Consider the following 18,970-nt stretch of genomic DNA (forward strand, 5'->3'; position numbering starts at 1 on the left):
TCTAAAGTTATAAATTAGAACGTCAAGCCCTTCAGTGGCTCTGCCCTGTCACTCAGAGAAGAAACCACGGTCACTGCAATGATGCAGCAAGTACTTGCTGAACAGAGAGAAAACTCTTGAGAAAAGCGTCAAAAAGGGACTCAAGTGCCTGGCGTAGGTTACCGAATCCATGGCCGTGAGGGTGAAAGATGAAACCAACCAGAGCTTGTTTCTGTGGTTAGAGCAACAACAGGTAACTGAGAAAGGACTAGTTAAGGACGCAGGGGAGACAGATGATAGCAGAACCAGTTATGCAGGAGGCGAAGGGAGAGGAAATCAGTACCACAGAGGTCCTAATGGGAGAAGGCACGCTTCCTCCCTGAATCAGGAAGAAGGGCCAACAAATGGGTGCAAAAGCTGGCCAGGGATAGGCTGGCTGGAGGAGGGCGGAGTTTTCCTTTCTCGTGAAATAGGAGAGGAGCCTTACAAGGCTCTAGGGGCCTAACACCCCAGTTATCTCTCTTGAGCTCCATGATATGGACCCCTTCTCGTTCTCTTTCTTCTGTAGGTGCTGGACACATGCAGCTGGAAACCACCCTTGGTCTAGACAGCCACCATGAGTCTCACCCATCCTGAAACTGGCCAGGGACAGCAGGATCGGCAGGGGCTGACTCTCAGCTCACCTGCTCCCAGCCACCAGCTCTTCCAGAGTCTGCTTGAGCCGTGTGCAGGCACCCAGCCTCGACCTGCGCTGCATCTTCTCAACTTCTTGCAGGCCCTGGTCCTGTGTGGGCTCCAGAAGTCAGTCTTGAGGGTCCCTGGTCCATACTCCACCCATTCATACCACTGGCTTTGCTTCTCTAGCCCCCTTCTGTCCCCACTCCATCCATTGCTCTACTCACCCCTTTCCAAGCTCCCACAGCTTTGTTCCCCTCAGTTTGCTGAGAAACTTCAAGCCTTGTCCACCCATTTCCTGGCCCTGCCCCAACTGGGCATGAGCTCTACCCTGTTAGTGTCTACTCTGGAGTGTCTTCAAATGCTGAGTCTCTCGTGCCCTGTGACTGGGCCCCCCCTTCGGGGGCCACCTAGCTCTCACCAGCCTCTCGGCTACTTTGCCCACACTGTTGCTGCTATGCAGGCGCCAAGTATAATCCTCCCAACGGCTCCATACACGTAGGCAGGGCTTTCGGTGCCGCAGAGGCAAGCAGAGATATGCCCTGGACCAAACAGAGAGAAGGGAGAGGTTCGGGGGCATCCTGAGTGTATGATGGTCTCTTTATACCCTCCTTCAAGTCACCCGGATCACTTACCCATTGCCATCCACAGGCTCAGGCCACTGAGAAGGTGTCCCCAGCAACTCTTCCTCCTCCTGTCCTGACCCTCTGTCCTCAGATCCCAGGAGAGGCTGAGCTTCCAACGTGCTGCCCTCAGCTCCCTCGTCAGCCCTTGACCCTTGGCCTAATTGCTCCTCTCGGCGGCCTGCATGACCTGCCCCCCGGAGCACCACGGATCAGAACATCCGGCTGAGGGTCAGATGCGTCTCTCTGCAGCCCCTTCCTCAGTAGGCAGAACCCACCACTCTCCCTGAAGGTGAACACCCCTCCTGTGGCCTAAAGTCTGAAACAAGAGGGCCCACTCTCAAACCCATGACCTTCAGTGCTCGTCTAGGCCACACACCAATGGAAATCTCCAAGCTGATGGGCTGCTTGGTCAGTGAAGGATCAATCATGGTGGCCTCAAAGACCACTGCGAAAAGCAAGAACTCTTCACAGGATACCAGGGCGTTCTAGGAACGAGAATAAGATCATCTAGGGACAGCTCCCTCCCTCCCACCCTCCCAAGGAGCAGTCTGCTCTATGCTTGGTCACAGGCCCACAGAAAGATACCAGCTAAGGTCCAGGGGGCTCTGAGTGTCTTACCTCCCTTTTGGGCCCTGGTAGCTCCCTCATACATTTGTCCAGGGGACTGATTCTCTCCGGCCCACCCCCTCTATAAACACCATGTCTATGTACATCAGCACATGTGTGTTCATACACTGACTTCTTCATCCAAGTCCCCAAATTGAAAACAGCATCATGATGTCCAATGCTTGGAAAGGGATTTACAGGCCCTAGAGCTGAGGGTCACCACCAGCAGCCTCACCTCTGGCAGAGGCAGCAGCTCCTCCAGCTCCACCTCCATTGCACTAGGAATTTCGGGTGTATCTCCACGGGCACTGGCATCCGAAGGCTGCAGAACACCAGCTGGGGTCTGACCCTGCTTGGTCTTCTTCTTCTTCTTCTTTCCAGTGAGTCGGGACAATCTGGACCCCTGTGTGGTCTGGAGGGATGTAGGTTCAACTCTGCCTTCCGACACCTCCATGGACACAGCTACCAGAAGTCGGCCCCGGAACCAAATGCCTTCCCCCACGCCTTCGTTGAGACTTTGAAGACCATCCCGCAGCCTGCCACTGGGGAGCGAGCCATAGAGGGGCACCCAGGCTGGACCGAAAGTGGGGTTAAACCCCGCTGTGGGGGACAAGAACGGGGTTTGGAGGGGAGCACAGGGTAAATGGGGACTGCTCTGGACTATACACCTTTGTATCCTCCAGGTCGCGGAGGGGAAGAGAAGTTTGAGTTCTGGAAGAGAACAGGCCTATGACAAACAGTAGCAGACAGAGGACCTCTCCAGGCTTTAGAGGGGAGCTACGGTTGGGGGGAAAGCACTGGTGTGGTAATTGGGAGGGAGGGGGTGGATACTGAGGCTGCCCACTTCAGAGGGGTCATTTCGCAGCAATGCTTGACTGAAGGGGCCACTGTGCTTAAGAGTTTGTAAAACTTAGGGTTAGGCCACCTGTGTTCTAAGGACGGTCTTTGTTCGAAGGGGCTGATGTGAGCCAGGGCAGACAGGGCCCCACAGGGGCCAGTCACGCTCACCCGCACGGCCCGAGTTCGAAATCTGCCTGAGGTCCAGCACGTGTGTGGCCAGTGCCACGTCCATGAGCGGCGCATCGTCACGCAGCTGCAGGCGAAGGCTACGCGTGAGCGGCGGGAAGAGTTCCACAAAGCTCAACTGCTCATTCCACTCGGGCGCAGACTCCTCTCCACGCACCGAAGTCTCACCCTGAAGGTCAAGTCGGGTGAAAGGGGGTCAGTGCGGGTCCCAAGAGATGATTCTGCGGGTGATAGCGCTTGATATCAAGCCGGATGACCCAAGCTGGATCCCCGGGTCCTATACTGTTGCCCTCCCTGCGTGATGTCCTCTGCCCTCCATACATGTGACTTGGCACTCAGCACACACACATACACACACACACACACACACACACACACACACACACACACACACACACTCACACACACACACTAATGTACAGGCTGGAGAGGTGGCTCAGTGGTTAAAGTTCGTAGCAGGGAGTGAGCCAGGCAGTGGTGGCCCACGCCTTTAATCCCAGCACTAGGGAGGCAGAGGCAGGTGCATCTTTGTGAGTTCGAGGCCAGCCTGGTCTACAGAGTGAGATCCAGGACAGGCAGGGTTACACAAAGAAACTCTGGAAAAAACAAAAAACAAACAAAAACAAAACTGAAGAGCAGGGAGTGAATTTGGTTCCCAGTCCACACATCCGGCAGCTCACAACCACCTGTGACTCCAGCTGCAGGGGATCTGACACCCTCTTCAGGCCTCCGTGAGCACCCGTACTCATGGGCACACAATATCACACAGATATTCATGTATACACATAATTAAGAATAAAAATAGCCAAGCGTTATGGAACATGCCTGTAATCCTACCAAGTGGATCTCTGATTTTCAGGCCACATAGGACGGACTACATAGCAAAACCTTGTCTCAAAATAAGTTCTCTTTAATAAGTAAATACTTTTTTAAAGACTCAAGCTGTGGCGTAGAGGGACAGGAGTGGCTTACCTGCTGTCCCAGGAAGCTCACCCGCACATAGGGGTCCAGGAGGACCTGTTGGTCATGCAGGGCTCGGGTCAGACTGCCCAGCAGCCCGGAGCGCACTGTGGGAAGACCCTCTGCACGGTACACGTGGACACGGAGGCGGGCCCACGGCCTCTCAGCGTGCAGCCCACGTGGCAGGAGTAGGTTCCTAGGAAGAGCCCATGCTGAGGAGTAAAGCTGCAGCCCGAGTCCCTCTGCTTCTCTGAGCCCTGGAGGCCATGCCTCGCCCAATTCTCCACGCCCACCTCGCCCCAGCTCACTTCTCGATGTCTGAACTGGTCCCTGGGCATGGGGGCGGCAGTGGAAGGGGAAGGTCCCCACGTGCCCTCACAGACAGGGTGATCTTGACCAAGCCCTTGGTCCCAGCGCGGGTGTCACGGGGATCATGCAGAGGAGCCCACTTTTGGTGGAAGTGCCCATCTGAGAACGGAGGGATAGGACAAGGCGTGAGAGGACACCTAAGGAAGGCACTGAGTCCTCTCAGGACATTGGACAATGGCTGGGCTTCGGGTCAAAGCATCCTGTCTGGCATAGAGAGAAGAGCCTGAGTTCAAGGAAGGTCAACCTTCACAAGAGATGGCTGTGTCAGAAGTTAGTCCACTGGAGACAACACAGGGGAGTGACCAGAGCTCAGTTTCTGGAGTCTTTGTTCATGTAAGTGAGTTTTAACGAGAGGAGGGTTCCATACCTGGCTGGTCCAAGGCCATGCCCAGGTCCATCCTGAAGGTGCCTATCCTGGTGGCCATAAATGGGAGAGTCTGCGAGTGGAAAGCCTGGGGAGAGAGGAGTCAGCCCTGGTGCTTCGGTCCCTTTCTCCCTGCCCCCTTTCTGAGTCTCACTCTATAGCCCTGGCAGGGCCTTGAACTCATGGCGCTCTTCCTGCTCCAGCCACCCAAATACTCAGCTGGGCATCGTGTCCCCCCCTTTTTTTTTTCAAGCAATGCAGATTTACATTTATGTTAATATTCCTGTTCAAGGTGCTTTGGAGAACTGTTATATAATATAAAATTACCTTAGCTTAAAGTTTTGAATGGATAGTGCTCTCACATTGATCAAGTCTCCCTTATACTGGCATCGCAAAGACACAGTGCACTTATTTGGGCTCAAAGTTTTATACATGTCAACAGCCCTCAAACTGTGTAGGAAAGTAAATAATCATTTTCTGAAAAGGTTAGAGTACCATAAAAGCTACTGGTTAAGCAGAAATGCACGAAACCCCATTTACAGACTACAGCAGCAGCGAAGGATGATAATGTCCTACAAGTAATAAAGAAAACCAAGTTTACAAATACTAAACTGTCCTTCTTGCCTTTAAAAGGTTTACCACATCAAGTGAGAGTAACATCAATCAATAAAGAAAAAATTGTGTAAACTGTGCTGGTGGCCCGCATTCAGCAGCCTCCAGAGCATTCCTCACTGTTTTCGGCCATTTCAGTTAAGAGTTGTCTTATAACAGATAAAATAAAACAAAAGCAGCATTACTTTGTAGGGAAAATATGAAAAAATACTATTAACTTCATAAAATATTTGAAAGTAATTTTTGTTTTCATAAATAAATAAAATGGTGTTTTTAAAGTTTTAATTATTCTTGCTTTCAGCCTTTTTTTTTTTTGAGCAAGGTTGAGTTCCATAAACTTATACTTCTGCTACTGTTCATCCAGCTTCTTTAACACTGTATCTGCAGTCTCCTTCCCAGGCTGCTTCCTGAAAGAATCTACATCTTCCACAAACACTGCTTCAGGAATCCCTAGGTGAAGCCGCCGCCCGTTTCCAGCAGCAGCTTCTAAGCTACATCTGTCCTTAGCCGCGGCCATCTTAAGAAAAGATTTTTGGGGGGGTTTCAAAACAGGGTTTCTCTGTGTATCTCTGGCTGTCCTGGAACTCGCTCTGTAGCCCAGGCTGACCTTGACCTCACAGAGATCCACCTGCCTCTGCCTCCCGAGTGCTGGGCTTCAAGGCGTGCGCCACCACATCACCCCTTTCTTGACATAATCCTCTTTCCCACTCACAGTGATCTCCAGAAGCAAGTCTTGAAGGTGAAGCCGGGTCTTGTGAAATTCAAACAAGAAGTACTGGGTTGAACGAGATGAGGAAAGGAGAGAAAGGGAGAGAAGGTTGGGTGTGAATGGCTCATTCAGCTTGCCGCAACATCTTGCCAAGAGAATGGGGTCCCTTTCCTAAAAGGTGCCTACGCACTCTTCATTCCCAGAACTGGCATCTTTGCCGCCAGGCCCCAACCTCTCCAGGGATAAGGTCTCTCTGAATCACCCACCCTCTTCCTGGGTGGTGCTCACCTCATTGTAGAAGGGACAGTTGGTTCCACGCTGTGTTGTGGTCACACGGCGCTGATCCCCCACTCGCACGGCCACATGGGGGTTAATATTGACTCCTACCAATTTCTGGGCCTCAAGTACCGTGACCCCGACCTAGGTAAGGAATGCAAAAAAGGAGGGAAGAGGGTTTACCTGCCTGGATAAGGGGGGAACCTGTGAGATTCCACGGGGGTTAGAATAAGGCACAAGAGTCATACCTGGAAGTCCTGGGCTCTGCACACCTGCAAGGGATCCCCTCGGGGCAGGCCCAGGGAGCGGCTGTAGAGAGGCAGAGGGTCCATGTTCCTTCCCCTTCCTCTCCCACCCACACATACAGTTGCCTGGTTCTGGGCTGAGGACTCTGCACCATGACCTTCTGGAGGCTAAGTCCTTTCAGGTTGCATTGTCCTACTTTCATCTCGGGCTTACATCCAGAATTTGACTCACTCTTAGAGCTCTGAACCCATTTGTTTGCTCAGCAAAAGCTGATTGAGACCTGCTGCGTGCCAACCCTGTCCTAAGAGCTGTGACACTGACATGACCGACAGATAGAACCTAGCCTAATCAAATGTCTTTATAAACTAGCGTGAGCCACAGTAACTGACCGTGAACATGACAATGTCGGTGCCTATGAGTGAATGACCCTTGATGCCAGAGTCCCCCCTTTCCCCATACTCTGGTGTGGATGGGTGTGGGCTCGTGTGTGAGGAAGACTGGCTCAGTGACAGGGTGTGAGAACAGGTGCATGTGACTACATTACCTTTTGAGGGGGCTGAACACCACCCCAGAAATCTCCACGTCAGTCTCGTCCTCCGGCTCCAGTTCCAGTTCATTCTCTTCATCATCCTGTGTTCCTACGCTTTGAGCGAGCCTGCGGCCCAGAGCCACTGCCCGACGCTCCAGCTGGGCCTCCCCAGGCCTGATGGGAAAGACCCTCAAAGGTCATGCCCAGGACCTGTCTCCTGTTGCTGGGCATCCTGTGTTTTTTGCTTGTTTTAGGATTAACCTTTGACCTTCAGATTGACTCCACTTATTCTGGGACTTATTTATTTATTTATTTATTTATTTATTTATTTATTTATTTATTTATTTTGAGACAGGGTTTCTTTCTTTGTGTAACAGTCCTGGCTTTCCTAGAACTCCCTTTGCAGACCAGGCTGGCCTCAAACTCACAGAGATCTGCCTGCTTCTGCCTTCCAAGTTCTGGGATTAAAGGCATATGCTACCACACCTGGCTTTGGACTCTTAATCCTGAGATCTTTCTAATTTCAGAACCTAGTCCTGCTGTAAGGATTGACCTCTGACCTCATAATTCATTCTTCCAAATCTCAGACCCTGGAACTAATGCCATGTTACTGGTTCTTAAGCCCAAAACTGACCCCTGCGGCTCGCAGTCGCTCCCACATACTTACTCCACCTCCTGGAAGCCCACATTGGGGATGATCAGCTCTGAGCTGAGAGAGAAAATAGAGAGGGTTCGGCCTGACTCCCAGACAGTAACTGGTGAGGACATATTCAGGGTCACAGTACCCAGCAGACCCAGAGAGGAGGTGCATGTTCCTTTTCTTTCATCGGGGGACACCAGGCCTTGCATAAGTTACTAGAGGATTACCTGTCTCGAATGGGTGTCCCAAAGTCCTCCTCTGCCCAGGTTCCAGCAGCTCCCTCAGGGGGCTGATACTTTAAGTCAAGCTCCACCTGGATCTGAAACCAGAAACGGTGCCCATAGGTTTCCTCAAACTAACATGGGACTGAGAGAGTGTGAGGACAATGCCTTACACCCCATCTGCAAACAGAGACCCTTTGGGCTATGTCTACAGTAACGCGTTCCTCTCTGATTGTCAATAATGCTAACATTCACAGTCTTCTGCATTGGATAGCTGCTAGAAGAGGTAGAGTCAGCTTTCCTTAGTGATATCACCCCTGGTAGGTCAACTACACTCCAAGTCAGACCCCACTCCCATGAGTAGTTGGGCAACACAAACTGAAGTATTGTCGGGGTGAAAAAAGAAAACTCACAGTTGGGTAGGAAGGGAGGTGAGGATGAGGAGACATATAGGAAGAGTTGGGAATGAATATGATCAAAATACATTGTATTAAGTTCTCATAGAATTAATAAAGAATATTACTTTTAAAATATTCACAACCTTCTTGAGAACCAAGGGCAGTGGCCTGGGGAGAAGGCTTGAAGGGGAGTAGGTTAAAGGATGCTTGCTGGCAAGCCTGACAACATGAGTTTGATGCCCAGAGCCTACAGAGTGGAGGAAGAGAACCGACTCCAGGAGTCTTCTAACTGCTACATGTATGCTCACTCACACATAAAAAATAAACTTTTGCCTGGGCAGTGGTGGCACAAGCCTTTAATCTCAGCACTTGGGAGGCACAGGCAGCTGGATCTCTGAGTTCAGAGGCCAGCCTGGTCTACAGAGTGAGTTCCAGGACAGCCAAGGATACAGAGAAACCCTGTCTCAAAAAACTCAACTAACTAACTAACTAAATGTTTAAGGGGCTGGAGAGATGGCTCATCTGGTAAGACACTGGCTGCTCTTCCAGAGGAGCGGGTTCAATTCCCAGCAACCACATGGTGACTCACAAGCGTCTATAATGGGATCTGATTCCCTCTTTTGGCATGCAGGTGTACATGCAGACAGGGCACTCATGTACATAAAGTACATGAATAATAAATCTTTAAAAAATAATATTTAGGGGTTGGGGATTTAGCTCAGTGGTAGAACGCTTGCCTAACAAGCACAAGGCCCTGGGTTTGGTCCTCAGCTCAGAAAAAAAATATATTTAAAATAATTTATTGAGACAGGGTTTTAGTGTGACCTGGATGTCACTATGTAAACTAAGCTGACCTGGAACTCAGAGAGATCCACTTGCCTTTGCCTCTGCTGGGTTTAAAGACATGCATTATCATGCTCTGCTATATAAATAAAAGGGAAAGAAAGGAAAAGGACTTGAGGATGGGGATCCAGCTCAGTTGGTAGGGTGCTTGCCTAGCTTTCAGAAAGGCTTGGGTTGGGGGCTCAAAGGTACTGAAAACAAACAAATCTAAGCCTGGAAAATACAAAACAAACACAAACAAAACCCAGCTTCCACATGCTCGCTACTTCTTGAGCCTATTCCTTCTCTGTCCTTGGACCTCTCAGCTCTGCATGGCCTGGTCCCTGACGACTTTGCCAGCTTATCTCATTCTAGGTTTCTGTTCTGCTCAGCATTGCAACTATGCCCCTTCAGCACACTGGGATTCTAGGCATTCAGGCTCCTCTGAACAGTCTCTTTCAGTTAGCACTTACCACCTTCAGTTCTGAACTCAAGCATCATCTCCCCAGGGGAACTCTTCCAACCTTTCCATCTAGGTCACAAAGTAGCTATACATTCTCACAGACTCTTACCAGTGCTTCTGTAACACTCAACAGCAGCGAATTTGCTTCTACCTCTGTGGATGCTTGCTTAGTGTTGGGCCCCCGCGGGAGCTAGTGAGCTTCAAGAAAGCAAATCTCCATTGCTCAACATCATCCTTGAACTTAACCAATGATTGAATGAAACAAAACAAAAGGTCTGACTCTCCACTACATAAATGAGGAGACAGCTTAGAGATGCTGAAGTCTTCTAGATACTCCAGGGGGAAGAGTATCGGAGATTTGAAGCCAGGTCCACCTCTTCTAAGGGAAGGCAACCTTCCATGAAATACCAGGAACATCCTCCCAGGTTAATCATTGTCTCCCATCAGAAAAGTGAGCCTACCCCAGATCCAAGGAGCGACAGTACACTCACCACACCCCGGGACTCAGAAATAGCCTGCTTCTGGCCCATGTAGGACTCAGGCAGGGGCTGCTAGAAAAGGAGCCTAAGCTGGGGCGGGGTGGTTGTTGCCACTGCTGTCTGGCTCAAGTCGTACCCCAACCCCAACCCCACCCCCACTCCCCCACCCACCCCCGGCTCAGTTAAATTGAACCCTCTGTTTGGAGGAAGCCTCGGACTTGCCAATGGCCAGCTGGTGGAACTTACTGGGGACACCCGAAGTTTCTCATCCACTAGGGCTTCTCTCAGCACCAAGTGCCCAGCACTCTGCAGCTGCTGCAGGGAGATCACCAGGGTCCCCAGGGGCCTAGAAGAATGGCATGGAGCAGAAGGGTGAGTCAGGTAGTTAACACCAAGTCATGCCCTGGCTTCCTCCAGTTCTGCTCACCTGGGACTGAACACACGGCTACAGTTGACCACCTGTACAGACAGACTTTCCCCGGCCAGCGGAGATCCATAGTGGGGCCAACGAAACAGCTGGGGACAGGAAGATGCTCATAACCGGATGCCGGGCTGACCCTCACACAGTCTTCCCAAATGTCCAAATGTGAGGCTACCTCTAGGAGCGATCTCCCAAGCCTCGAACAAACCCTTCCAACATGGAATTGACTTCAATCTAGGGTTGATCTGGGACTCACTGCCAATCAAGAACTAACCCCACTAGTTTTGAGACTGACATCTCAAACCAGGTCTGACCTCTCAAACCTGAGACTCACACCATTTCTGGAGTCTACACCTTCCAAGCCCAGGAATGAGCCCTTCTGCCCCAGCATGGACCCCAAAAGGAACATACTGACTTCGTTCCGGCTAAGAACCTGCTATACTGACCTCACCAACGTCTGCTTCTCGGCCACAATGAATTTTCCTCGTTTTCTGGGTAAAGCCTGCTCAAAAATGAAACTAGTCACTTTCAGCCCCGACACATACACAAATCATTTACCTCAGCCGCCGGTAGCCCACAGTCTAGTTCCCCACTCACAGTTAAAGAACAGTGGAAGATAAGGAAATGAGTAGAAGACACGGAGAAGGGGGACTGGCTATAGAGTTGGCCAGGATTTAAGTTGGAGGTCCGGGGAATGAAGAATCCAGAACGCCCCAGTTCTAAAAGTCTTGAGACTATCCATGCAAGTCTTACCACGAAAGCAGAGTCTCACTTGTCGGTCGTGGATGCCTGGCAGCCCTGATAGGTGCCTCACATACACAGTCAGAGCCATGGTCACTGTGCCTCTGGCTCTCAATCTGCTTGCTTGCCCTTCTGCCCACCTGTGTTGTCCATGACTCACTGGACTCACCCAGCAAGTTCAGCAATCCCTTCCCTTTAGGCAAACACACAGGGGGCAGGCCTGGAGGTCATGGGTGGGGAAGGACTGAGGCCTGAGAGGTAGGGGAAGGAGGTCATGGGTAAGAAGGACTGAGGCCTGAGAGGTAGGGGAAGGAGGTCATGGGTGGGGAAGGATTGAGGCCTGAGAGGTGGGGATACAGTCCCTGTTGTCAGCACAGAACTCTGCCTGTACCATCTGCAGGATGCCAAGAAGCTTCAGCCTGTGTCTCATCTTTATGGGATGGGAGCTGGGATAGAGTAGGGATGGAGAAGGCGGGATCTCAGGCTGGTCCCTGCTAGCCTATGAGGCCTCAAGGGCATTGACTTGGTTCTTTCTATGGCTGTGATAAAACACTATGACCAAAAGTAATTTAGAGAGTTGCCTTAGGGTTACTATTGCTGTGATGAAAAACTATGACCAACAGCAAGTTGAGGAGAAAAGGGCGTATTTCACTCACACTTGCTTGCCTATCAAAGAGCAGGAACTCAAGCATGCAGAGTTCTGCTTGCCAGCTTGTTAAGTCTGCCTTTTTTTTAAATAGAATCAAGGACTACCAGCCCAGGGGTGTCCCCATCCATAAGCTGGGCCCTCCCCCATTAATCAGCAATTAAGAAAATGTCCAACAGGCTTGCCTAAAGCCGATTTTACAGAGGCATTTTCTCAATCGAGGTTTTCTACTCTCATACGATGTTAATTTGTGTCAAATTGACATAAAACTAGCCAGAACAATTAACCCCTGTCAAGTGGATGCACCAATACAACACTATTTAACAATAATTATTCCATTTTTGTTCATCCCCACGATCTCACGTTAATAAATAACACAATATAAAATATATTGGGGGGTTGGAGAGATGGCTCAGAGGGTAAGAGCACTGCCTGCTCCTCCAGAGGTCCTGAGTTCAATTCCCAGCGACCACATGGTGGCTCACAACCATCTATAATGAGATCTGATGCCCTCTTCTGTTGTTCAGGCAGAACACTGTATACATAAGTAAATCTTAAAAAAAGAAAAAGACAGTGTGTCTGTCTAAGACATGTATAAACAGGATGTATGTGCCTTCAAAATATATATATATTGGAAGCCAGGCGGTGGTGGCACACACCTTTAATCCCCAGCACTTGGGAGGCAGAGGCAGGTGAATCTCTGTGAGTTCGAGGCTGGCCTGGTCTACAGAGCGAGTTCCAGGACTGTTACACAGAGAAAACCTGTCTAAAAAAATTTTTTAAATATATTGGAAACTTAAAAGTCTCACAGGTTTTGTTTGTTTTTTTTTTTGGGGGGGGTTGAGACAGGGTTTCTCTGTGTAGCTCTGTGCTGTCCTGGAACTTGCTCTGTAGCCCAGGCTGGCCTCGAACCAGAAGATCTGCCTGCCTCTGCCTCTGAAGTGCTGGGAATAAAAGCTGAGCTACCTCTGCCTAGCTAAAAGTCTCACAGCTCACAGTCTTTACCAATTCAAACACTTTAAAAAGTCAGGTTCTTCTAAACTATCAGTCTCTAAAAATTCAATCTCTCTAAAACTCCAAAATGTCTTTAAAAGTTCAAAGTCTCTCAACTGTGGGCTCCTGTAAAAAAATAAAAATAAAAAAAATTACACACTTCCTCAATCCAAGAAAAAAGAACCAGGGCACAGTCACAATCTGAAAAAGCAAAATTAGACTTCTGGGACTCACTCACAATCTTCTGGGCTCCTCCAAAGGGCTTGCCACAACACACAAAGCTTGTCTTGTAGGCTCAGGCCAGCTCTACCCCTTAGCTGCTGCTGTCCTTGGCAGTCATCCCAGGGGACTGGCATCTCCAAAATGCTGGAGTCTCTTGCTGCAACTGGGCTGTACTTTCACCAATAGCCTCTCTTAGGCTCTCTTCATGGGGCCAAGCATAATTTCTCTCCTTACCCCTTCAATCCTGGGCCTTCAACTGCTACTGAGATTGCACCTTCACCAGTGACCTTTCCTAGCCTCTCACAGTGCCAAGACTCAGCTGCTCTCCATGACCCCTTCAAGCCTTCAAAATCACTACCACCTGAGAGACTCTTACAACTAACCAAGTTCAACTACCAACATGAGGTATAACCTAGGCTCTTCCTAGAACACTTCCCAGAAGATTTCGCCTCAGTGATGCTGGGCTCTTCCTAGTAATCTCTAATTTCTCAGTTCTAGCTGACCAGCATTGATTGTCCCAGGAAAGCAATGTTTTCACAGTAGAGGTTTTGGTATCCTGTTAATCACAGTCATTCTTCAGCCCCAGCTGAGCAGACACCATAAATCTTAATTCAAAATATGCAACAGCCCCAGTAGAGTCTTTAAGTGACTTTCAAACTCAAACTCTGGAACTTCATAAGCCAGGACTCCATCATCTGTATTTCTCTCAAAATTCTTACCTTCCAAGCTCCTACAAACCTGCTCACCAGCTTTGAACACCCAATGGTTTTTCTAGCCCAGTGTTCCAAAGTTAATCCACAGTCCTCCGAAAAACACATGGTTAGGTCTGTCACCGAAATACCCCAGTCCCTGGTACCAATTTATGTCTTAGTTAAGGTTAACTACTTCTGTTATGAAACACCTCGACCAAAAACAACTTGGGGAGGAATGTGTTTATTTGGCTTTCATATCCCAAGTCACGCTGTGCATTGAGGGAAACCAAGGCAGGAACTCAAACTGAGTGGGAACCTGGAGGTAGGAGCTGATGCAGAGGCCATGGAGGAGCGCTGCTTATTGGCTTGTTCAGCATGTTTTTTTAAAAAATAGAACCTAGGACCACCAGCCCAGAGGAGTCCTCACCCATAACGGGCTGGTCCCTCCTCCATCAGTCACCAATTAAGACACCCTAAAGGCCTGCCTACAGCCAGATCTTATGTAGGAATTTTCTCAGTTGAGGTTTCTTTCTCTCATATGACCCTTCCAAATCAATCTTGTTTTTAATATTTATTTTTATTTTATATGCATTGGTGTTTTGCCTGCATGTATGTCTGTGTGAGGGTGTCAGATCTTGGAGTTACAGACAGTTGTTAGCTGTCATGTGGGTGCTGGGAATTGAACCGGGGCCCTCTGGAAGAGCATCCAGTGCTCTTTAACCACTGAGCCATCTCTTCAGCTTCCCAAATCAATCTTTAATCAAGAAAATGTGCCACAGGCTTGCTTACAGACCAATCTGACTGGGACATTTTCTCAATTGAGGTCCCTTCTTCTGAGATGACCGTAGTCTGTATCAGGTTGATATAAATAATTTTTTTTGTTTTGTTTTTTGAGACACGGTTTCTCTGTGCAGTCCTGGCTGTCCTGGAACTCACTCTGTAGACCAGGCTAGCCTCTAATTCAGATATCTGCTTGCTTCTGCCTCCCTCATGCTAGGATTAAAGGTGTGTGCCACCACACCTGGCTCAGACCTTTCTTGTTCTGTTCTGAGTTCCCAGAGTTCACCTCCAGATGTAGCACACACAGTAGACCTTGAAAAACACTGGCTGGGGCCAAGCATGGGAGCACACAGTTGTAATTCCAATAGTTGGGAGGCTGAGGCAGGAGGATCTCTAGTTCAGGGTCAAGTTGAGCTACATAGTGAGACCTTGTCTTAAAACAACAACAACAACAAAAATAAACTGTCTGGATAAACAGACAGAGCAAAAGATGAACTCCTCTCCCCAGTGCCAGAGCTGCACGCATTCACCACGTTCGCTGAGTTAGTGGTCCAATGCATCCCTAGCCTACATATAGTAGTTGTACTTTGTGCTCCTTAACCAGACGCCAGAGGCCCTCAGCGTAGTGTACTAGGACTCGAGTGTACATTTGTCTGTATATAAATGTCCTACTTAGCTGTTAAGATTTGTACTATTTCCATTGATGTGTACGTGTGTACATTTGTGTCCAGATCCCTGGGAGCTGGAGTTCCAGGCAGTTGTGAACTGTCCGACCTGAAAACCAAACTTTGGCCCTCTTGACGAGCAGCACTCCCCAGCCCTAAGCCATCGCTCCAGCCCCCAGATTAGTTTTTAATTTTTAAATTACATTTGTTTGTACATTTGTTTATTGTGGAGGGTTGTGCACATGTCACAGCTCACATATGATCAGAAGACAGCTTGCAGGAGTGAGTTCCCACGTGGGGCCTGGGAATCAAACTCGGGTTGTAGGTCAGACGTGGCAGCGAGCTTTTACTCACTGGTCCATCTCCCTGGCCAAATTATTCCTTTCCTTTTTTTGTTTGTTATTGTTTTGTTTCTTGAGACAGAGTTTCTCTGTGTAGCCCTGGCTGTCCTGGAACCAGATCTGTAGACCATGCTGGCCTTGAACCCAGAGATCCACCTGACTCTGCTTCCTGAGAGATGTGTACCACCACCACCAGACTCCCATTTATTCCTTTTAATTTACTTACTATGTGTGGAACTTTTGCTGTGTTCTCACAAATGGAGAGATGAAGCCAAGGAGAGGTGAAACAGATGTGCTCTTTATCTCTAGGAAGTTTTGTTCATGCCAATAAGAACACAACCCAAAAAGAACATGCCACAGTTACTTTCACAGTAGGAAAGATTCAGGACTGGGGATCTCTGAGGAGGGAGGACAGAGGCACTTTGCTGAAGAGGGGGTCTTTAAAACAGGATCTGAAGACAGAAATTGGAACCCAAGACCAGCATTCGGGCAGTGGGAAGGAATGGTGTGTCCTATGACTTGTAATTTGTTCAGCTTGGCTGAAGTAGAAGGAATGTAGATAAGATGGGACCATCAGAACTGGGTCTTGTTATGTAGCTTGACTATACAACATGACTCCTCCTTGTGTCAGCTTTTCCATTTCAGTAATGGCATTAGGAAGAACTGGGGGTGTGGCTCAGTTTGTAGAATACTTGCCTAGGATGCAGGAGGCCATAGGTTTAATCCCAGCACCCCGTAAATTAGGCATAGTGAATGACTATAACCCCAGAATTTAGGAGATGGAGGCAAGAGGATGAGAGGCTCAAGGTCATCATTACATTGTGAGTTTGAGGCAAACCTGCTTCTAAAACCTAAAACCACACAAAACAAAAAAACCAAACAACAATGAAACTCCAAACCTGACAAGAAAGGTTGGAGCAGGAGTCTTAAAAGTTCTTACTAATAAAATCAAACCTGCAGCCAGGTATTGGGGTGAACACTGCATGATCAGAGAAACAGAACAAGCCTCAGCTAACCTCACCTCGACAGTTCCTCAGCTGATCCTGTTTCCTCAGACTGGAAGCTTCTCAGTCCTCATCCAAATGAATCTCAGCTGAACTGTGCTGCTCAAAGCCTAAAAGCTGAACCAGTCAAATGCTTAACCAGCCAAAACGCTTCTAGTTTCTGGTCCTCACGCCTTATATACCTTTCTGCTTTCTACCACCACTCCTTAAAGGCTCGCTTTCTGAGATTAAAGGCGTGAGTCACCATGCTTGGCTGTATCCTTGAACAGATGGATTTCTGCCTCTGGGATGCTAGGATTAAAGGAGTATGCTACCACTGCCTATCCTAAGTATCTAGTGGCTTTTCTGTTCTCTGACCCCAGATAAGTTTATTAGGGTACACAATATTTTGGGGAACACAATACCACCACAAAAGGTTGCTTTTTAACTTAATGTTTTTGAGAATTTTATGTGTGGTATTTATATCATTTCTAACACCACTCCCCCTCCAACTCCTCCCATGCCCCATCACTCCCTCTTAAATTCATAACCTCTACTATGATTATTGTATGTACACACACCCGTGGGTACATACTAAGCCCATTTAGTGTTGCTCTTATGTACATGTGCTTAGGGCTGACTCCTTGGGATAACCAATCACTATGTTTGCCTCTGGAGAAAACTGATTCTCCCTCTCTCAGCAGCCACTGTCTGCCAGTAGCTCTTCATCTAGAGGTGGAGCCTTATGAAATTCCCCTGTTATAAAACAGCCGAGAGAGACCTTGGTGGGTTGGAGCCGAGGGGCACAGGCAAAAGTCACTCACACCATGCAATAGCACTTGTGTAAAAAGTTTTATCATCAAAGGGAGAAGCGAGAAGGGAAGGGAGGGAGAGGGAGAGAGGAGGTGTACACAACCTCATGGCAAGGAAGAGGAAGGAAGGGGAGGGGGGTGGGTCTGAATGCTAACATCCCCTATCCAGGTTGGCATGTCTGGTGTTATTATGCAGGCCTTGTTGAGGTGACCATATTGTTGAGAGTTCATGGATGAAGCATCTCTGGCTCTTACAATCATCTTGTTCCTTCTTCCCATGTTTCCCAAGTTTTAGGTGTCGAGGGTTGCATTGTAGATGTTGGGGGCGGGGAGGGGGGGTCTCTGTGACCACCAGGACCATCAGAGTGTCAATCCAAGTGAGGCAAGAAGGAAGTCTGGTTCAACACGACTCAGTAGCTAGTGTTGGTTCAAATTTCTAGAGTCTGACACAGGACAGTTTATTTTGGGCATATTGAAGAACAGCACAATTTTGAGAGAAAAAATCCTGGTGGTAATTAACTCAAACCCATGCATACAATAAAGCTTCAGGCTCCACTACATCAAAACTCCTTGAAAAGTACATGTGACCATAAATATGGGTTCTAGCTGGGTGGTGGTGGTACATGCCTTTGATCCCAGCACTGGGGAGGCAGAGGCAGGTGGATCTCTGTGAGTTTGAGACCAGCCTGGACTACAGAGTGAGTTCCAGGAAAGGCTCCAAAGTTACACAGAGAAACCTTGTCTCAAAAAAACCAAAACAAAACAAAATGGGTTCTATATTTGCCATATGTGACATCTTAAGGATCTGGTGTGGTCTCAGTCACACAGATAGTGCAAAAGTCATTGGAAAGTGCATGTGACCTCTTCTATAAATATGGGTTCTATAGATTCACTACATGTGACATCCTAAGGATCTGAGGATCTGGTGTGGTCTCTGTCACACAGATAGTGTAAAGGTCATTGGAAAGTACATGTGACCTTCCCATAAAAATAGGTTCTATTGACTGAGAAATAATGCTCAAGATAAGGGTCTAGGGAGGATGATTGAGACTAACGCAAGAGTCTAGGGGAGTCAGGTGTGACCTGGCCATACCGATAGCACTAAGGTCACCAGATTATTAAACCATATCTCTTCTGGGTGGAAAGCAGGTTATACACCTCTTCCTTTGAAGAGACAACACTGTGTTCAATATTCCTGGTTCCTTTAGTGCTTATCTGTGAGCACAAGGACCTCTGTGTCCCCTACTCAGATACACACCAATTGGAGCTGACAATACATTGCCACTTAGTCTCTGAATTTTAGCCAGTTGTGGATCTCTGTGGTAGCCTCTGTATTCAGGCAAATTTTACTAGGGTATATAATATATCACCACACTTCCCCTTTTTTGTCTAAAATAATAAAAGAAAGTTATAAGTAATATAAGAAAAACTATATACAATATGTACAATAAATACATACAATATATACAGTCAAGAATTACATTAACAATGTCCAGTCCATAAACATTTGACAGACTCAGAGAAAAATACTCCATTATTTATGCTATTTTAGTGAGTCCAAAATGTTGTACCTAATTTACTTTCTATCCTAACTTGTATTACCAACCCCAAACTATCTTTTGATGTCTTTTAAACTTATACACTTTACACCTCTTTAGTGAGTTTCTTTTCTGA

The 18,970-nt window shown here is 48.2% G+C and overlaps 1 protein-coding gene across 1 annotated transcript in view; it reads right to left on the bottom strand.

Moving 5' to 3' along the window:
* LOC128102532 (fer-1-like protein 4) overlaps positions 1 to 11,639 on the bottom strand; it is a 41,099-nt gene extending 29,460 nt beyond the window's left edge. The window contains exons 1-19 of the mRNA XM_052726375.1: positions 11,175 to 11,639; positions 10,868 to 10,923; positions 10,428 to 10,516; positions 10,247 to 10,346; positions 7,845 to 7,936; positions 7,645 to 7,686; positions 6,993 to 7,151; positions 6,451 to 6,511; positions 6,215 to 6,346; positions 5,930 to 5,992; positions 4,609 to 4,693; positions 4,181 to 4,340; positions 3,885 to 4,068; positions 2,895 to 3,081; positions 2,122 to 2,486; positions 1,657 to 1,765; positions 1,290 to 1,467; positions 1,076 to 1,196; positions 663 to 763 (exon numbers count right to left, since the gene is read on the bottom strand). Of these exons, the coding sequence (XP_052582335.1) occupies positions 663 to 763; positions 1,076 to 1,196; positions 1,290 to 1,467; positions 1,657 to 1,765; positions 2,122 to 2,486; positions 2,895 to 3,081; positions 3,885 to 4,068; positions 4,181 to 4,340; positions 4,609 to 4,693; positions 5,930 to 5,992; positions 6,215 to 6,346; positions 6,451 to 6,511; positions 6,993 to 7,151; positions 7,645 to 7,686; positions 7,845 to 7,936; positions 10,247 to 10,346; positions 10,428 to 10,516; positions 10,868 to 10,923; positions 11,175 to 11,253 (2,363 nt within the window). The 5' untranslated portion in view covers positions 11,254 to 11,639. The remainder of the gene's footprint in view (positions 1 to 662; positions 764 to 1,075; positions 1,197 to 1,289; positions 1,468 to 1,656; positions 1,766 to 2,121; positions 2,487 to 2,894; positions 3,082 to 3,884; positions 4,069 to 4,180; positions 4,341 to 4,608; positions 4,694 to 5,929; positions 5,993 to 6,214; positions 6,347 to 6,450; positions 6,512 to 6,992; positions 7,152 to 7,644; positions 7,687 to 7,844; positions 7,937 to 10,246; positions 10,347 to 10,427; positions 10,517 to 10,867; positions 10,924 to 11,174) is intronic.
* Between the last annotated feature and the right edge of the window lie 7,331 nt (positions 11,640 to 18,970).

The sequence above is a fragment of the Peromyscus californicus genome, unplaced genomic scaffold (assembly GCF_007827085.1).
Source record: "Peromyscus californicus insignis strain IS unplaced genomic scaffold, ASM782708v3 Scaffold_7__1_contigs__length_154581171, whole genome shotgun sequence".
Lineage (NCBI taxonomy): Eukaryota > Metazoa > Chordata > Mammalia > Rodentia > Cricetidae > Peromyscus > Peromyscus californicus.